This window comes from Micromesistius poutassou (assembly GCF_964030765.1).
Source record: "Micromesistius poutassou genome assembly, chromosome: 18".
NCBI classification, from domain to species: Eukaryota; Metazoa; Chordata; class Actinopteri; order Gadiformes; family Gadidae; genus Micromesistius; species Micromesistius poutassou.
The window spans coordinates 13,625,748-13,630,747 of record NC_140288.1 but is presented as its reverse complement, the minus strand read 5'-3'; the positions used below and the strand labels follow the sequence as shown (position 1 = coordinate 13,630,747).

Here is a 5,000-nt window from a genome sequence, read left to right as displayed (position 1 = left end):
CAGCCAAATATAGGCCACTGTTTCTCCCCTTCGCGTCTCCTCTCCTCCCTCTCTGCCCTGGAACAGGTTGCAGCCCCCCCCCCCCCCCCAAAACTATTCATACGGCCGGCTCCCCGGTGGCCTGCTCTGACAATCAGTCACACAGCGGGATCATACATCCCCGCCCCGCCCCCCCCCCTACCCGGCTCCACACACACACACACACACACACACACACACACACACACACACACACACACACACACACACACACACACACACACACTCGGTGCATGCGGAACTTCACACACTCTCTCGCCCACAGCGAGGAGAGGCAGAGAGGGAGAGGGAGGTGCAGGATGAAGTGGACACGTTACACCTTCACTTTATCTGTGCCCAGCAGGCCCCAGGAAGTGCTTTCTCCTTCACAGGAGACTTCAGCGGCTAGGGGTTTTCTATGTTTATATATATATATATATATATATGCAAGGGAGGAGGGGCTTATTTGGAGGTATTTGCGTACGCTGTGTGTGTGTGTGTGTATATTTATACACGCTGGCGTCAATCGCCGGTGCTCTGAGCTGACACATTAGGACGTGCTTTACCGGTGTCGCGTTGGGCACGAAGACGCGATTTTGTGTATTTTTTTTCCTTTTCTTTACATTTCGTGTAACTAGGGAGGGACACAATGAGCGCGCACTAGAAGAAGCGATTAAGCTATGGCTGTCAAGCTCTTCCAACATTCTGCGGATTGTTGTGAGACTGGCGGGTTCAATTGACTACCGCTAATAATAATAATTATCTTTTTATTAAAAACCACTTGACAAATATTTGTGGCGTGTCGGGCGTGCTTCAAATACCGACACCCGATGGAATCACTCGCCTAACGAGCCTCTGTGTTTACTTCCTGTTTGGCTAAAACGTCGTCCAATCAGACGGCGGCGGGTCGGCGGAGGAAGAGGCGGAGTTCAACTGGGAGGAGCACATGGAGGAGTCGGGCACCAGCGCCGCGCCGCACACGGCCTTCAAACACGTGAGTCGCCGCCGCGGTGACGCCGCCATCATCGCCCCCCCCGCCCCTCACTCAAGCCTCTTTTGAAACTCTGGGTCGTGTGTCTAGTAGGGGTGTAACAAAAACCGATTTGAAATAGGATTTGAAAAAGATGCAAATCCTTCTGAATCGAACTGAATCGAATCGTTCCATTTTAAAAAATGTACCGTTCCTGAATCGTATCGTAGCCCATGTATCGAGACGCGCATCGAATCGTCTTTTATTGGAGAGAGATGCACACCCCTAACAAATACACTTCTTCTCTAGTCTTTGATAAATCTTTTTGAAGGAAATGCCACATTTACAAGTTAATTCATTTTGTGCAAATGATTGTCTACTTTGAACAAGAAATCCATTGCATCATACCCTCTCGAATTGAGCCGTGCCACATCGAATCGAATCGAAATCCTTCTGAATCGAACTGAATCGAATCGTTCCATTTAAAAAATGTATCGTTCCTGAATCGTATCGTAGCCCATGTATCGAGACACGCATCGAATCGTCTTTTATTGGAGAGATGCACACCCCTAGTGTCTAGTGATGTTTTTTAACAGTCCTACCGCTTTTGGCTTTCGGTGAGGGGTCTTCTGGGAGTTGTAGTTCTTTTTGCTTTGTAGTTTTGGGTTATGACAAAGCACAATATTCCATTGTGTGTTTTTCGTGTTGTGCGTGGGGCTGTTATGTGACGCCAAGGACATTGGTCCCTCCTTGGCCAGCACACACTCCTCCTAGCAGCGTATATAGAAGGACGGGAAAAACAGGACCCGCCATTTTCTTATTTTTTTTGTTATGAAATTAAAACAAACATCTGTCTGTTTCAAATGCAAAAAAAAAAAAAAATGCAAGAAATAATGGAGCGACCTCTCAGCTCAGTAGGCCTACACTTATGTTTTTTTTTCTACACACACAAACATGCTGACACACAACCACACAACCGCACCACAAATACTGCCAGCGTTTAAGTGGGGAGGCCAGCCTTACGTCACCCCCTCCCTGGTCTCGCGTAGCAGACGTAGCGCACGTGTAGTCTGCCTTTTGGTCCCAAAGACCCGCCATGATATGATTACATCACAGGATCCACACTGGTGATGGTGGTGGCCATGAGGGAGATTGCTATATAGACATACATATATATATATATTGTTTTTTTCAATTGACCTTCTTTGATAAGTTTTATCTGTGTTTGACGTTAGGCATCTTCTCGAACTCTGAATCTAAAATCGGAATCTGAAATCGGTCTAAATAATGATTATTCCAGGTGTGAGCCGTGCGGCGCCAGGGGACGTTTGCTAGCAAGCGGTATTTCATAACGCGTTCTATAAGTAAAACTGCTCCGTGTTATTTTATCAGCTTGTTCTACGAGTGTATGACCGTTCCATGTTGCGTTTTTTTCTCGAATTTGTTGAGCTTTTTTTTGTGTTTATTTTTTTCTTTAAATGCCTGGATGAATTTAACAAGTTTGATTTTGTTTGGGATAAACTGTGTAGTGAGGAAGGTGTGTGTGTGTGTGTGTGTGTGTGTGTGTGTGTGTGTGTGTGTGTGTGTGTGTGTGTGTGTGTGTGTGTGTGTGTGTGTGTGTGTGTGTGTGTGTGTGTGTGTGTGTGTGTGTGTGTGTGTGTGTGTGTGTGTGAGACCGCTGGGTTCTCGTCTTGGTTGAGTTAGAAACCAACAAACCAAGCGTGAATTTCCCCCTGGAACTGGCATTCCCATCCTCTCCCTCTTCTCTCTCTCCCTCCCTCTCTCTCTCTCTCTCTCTCTTGTCCTCACCTCTTCCATCCTCTCTCTCTCCGTCTTATTTCACTCTCTCCCATCGTTCACGCCGCTCTTTATCAAATTTTCCTTAGCCGCCGCAACAGACGCTGTGTCACTCACTGCTGTTGTCTGTTTTGCTCTCATCAAGTTTTTTTACTCTCCCTCCCTCCCTCCCTCCCTCCCTCCCTCCCTCCCTCCTTCCCACCCCCTTGTTTCTCTCCTGTTCTCTGTTTGGAGCCAGGACAAATTGTAATTTCTCTTGAGTTTGAACACATTCTCTCACTCTCTTGCGCCTCTCTCGCTCCCCTCTCTCAAACAAACACACACAAACGCACACATTTACACACACACACACACACACACACACACACACCGCCCATTGCTCTCTCTCTATAGGCCTCAGTGTCTCTCTCTCTCTCTCTCTCTCTCTCTCTTTCTCTCTCTCTCTCTTACATAAGCCAAGCCAGAGTCTTTCAGCACATTTGCATTGTTGGAGCAGGAAGTACCCAGGCCTGTTGGTATTGTGTTTATGTCTAAGAGGATGGCCTTTTCCACTGTGTGTGTGTGTGTGTGTATGTGTGTGTGTGTGTGTGTGTGTGTGCGGTAAATCATGCATATCCTGCTGGGCCATATGCGATATTCCTCTGAAGGAGTGCTGCTGTTGTGGCCGCCTATATGTCTGGGAAATTAAAACCCTCCACAAGGCCTTCCTCTCTCTCTCTCCCTCCCTCAATCCCGGCTCTCTCCCTGCCCTCACATTTTTAGTATTGGACGGAAAAAGAACCCTGCACACACTCCCTCTCCCTCCCCCATTCTCGCTCGCCCTCCCTCCCCCTCCCTCTCTCCCTCTCTCCCTCTCTCTCTCTCTCTCTTTCCACCTGTCTCGGCCCCCGAACGGCGGAGAACCAAATTTGAAGGAGGCCAAGGCGGGGATCACAGGGATGTCAAGCAGTCTTTGCTTTTGCTTTTTTAGAAAAAAAAAAAAAAAAAACTCAATTTCCCATGAGCCACTCTGGCCTTTCTCTGGCAGCGCCAGTTGATTTGTTTGGACAAGTGGAGGAAGAAGAAGTAGAATTCTGAAGTGGAATTCTGCGTGTGGAATCTAACCCCACAGCAGGAATTTGGGATATTTTCGGACCCGTTTGTTTATAGTTGATTGGCCTTATCGCAGTTTGGAGTACTCTACTGTGTTGGCTCTAAAGATGTTTAATAGAGGTGATTACTGGGGAACAAGTCGTTTCCTGTATTTCTACTGTTGCGACGCGGTTGACTGTTCCAGCTAACCCACATCTCCCTCACACAAATACAAGTCTGCATTATAACTATAAATATAACTATTTTTTTTGATTTTTTTACAAAAACCTTTGAACTAGAGGGGAAAACAGACCTTCAGCATAACTACTCCACAATATATATGTATTTATTTGAAGATATATTGTAAACGTTTATATTACTACATTTATATTATCAAAAAAATCTTCCTACGTCCCCCCCCCACCCCCCTAATGTCTGGATAAGTAATGGCCACCAACCGCCACCAACAGCCCTTTGGACCGAGTCGAAGCTCAGTGGAAGCAAAACGCGGAAATATACTCCTCTCCATTATTCATTAATCAGAGGAAGAGGAAAAACTGCGCCAGACTATTCTTCAACGCCTTCCTACACCTGTTATGCACCGAGACTACTACGACGCAACCCAGACGCGTGCAAACTGCGTTTGAACACCGACGTCAACGCGGCTCGCCCCCCCCCCCCCCCCCCAAACGGAGCACAAAGCACAGTGCAGGACGACAAGCTAATGCTAACAACGCTCACACCTTCCCAGTATAAAAAGCACCTCGATACACACCTCTTCTCTGTGACCTCCTTTACCCTCCCTGCCCCCACCCCATCCCACCCCCCCTCCATCCCCCCCCCCCCCCCCATCCCACTTTTTGTTAAGCGACCTTGGGTACCTTGAAAGACGCTACATCAATTTTATATAGTTAGGGACTGAGCAGGAACCTGCAAGGAACCTCTTGTAATTCTTGGTTTTATTATTATTATTATTATTCCGCCACGTTTGCATTGCACATGCCCATGACCCATCGCACGCTTTTTTACGAAACTCACTAGACGCGTAGAGGTTGACCCAAGATTAGCACACAGCAAAAATTACACTGATTGGCCCAAAGGTGGCGCTATACCAACTGCCCAAATATGCAAACTTTGCACAAGC

At 47.2% G+C, this 5,000-nt stretch overlaps 1 protein-coding gene across 1 annotated transcript in view; it reads left to right on the top strand.

Annotated features, from left to right (window-relative positions):
* The window catches only part of sfmbt2 (Scm like with four mbt domains 2), a 16,710-nt gene that overhangs the window by 6,195 nt on the left and 5,515 nt on the right, over window positions 1–5,000 (top strand). Inside the window, 2 exon segments of the mRNA XM_084483329.1 lie at window positions 915–1,012; window positions 3,548–3,668. Coding sequence (XP_084339455.1) covers window positions 915–1,012; window positions 3,548–3,668 — 219 coding nt within the window.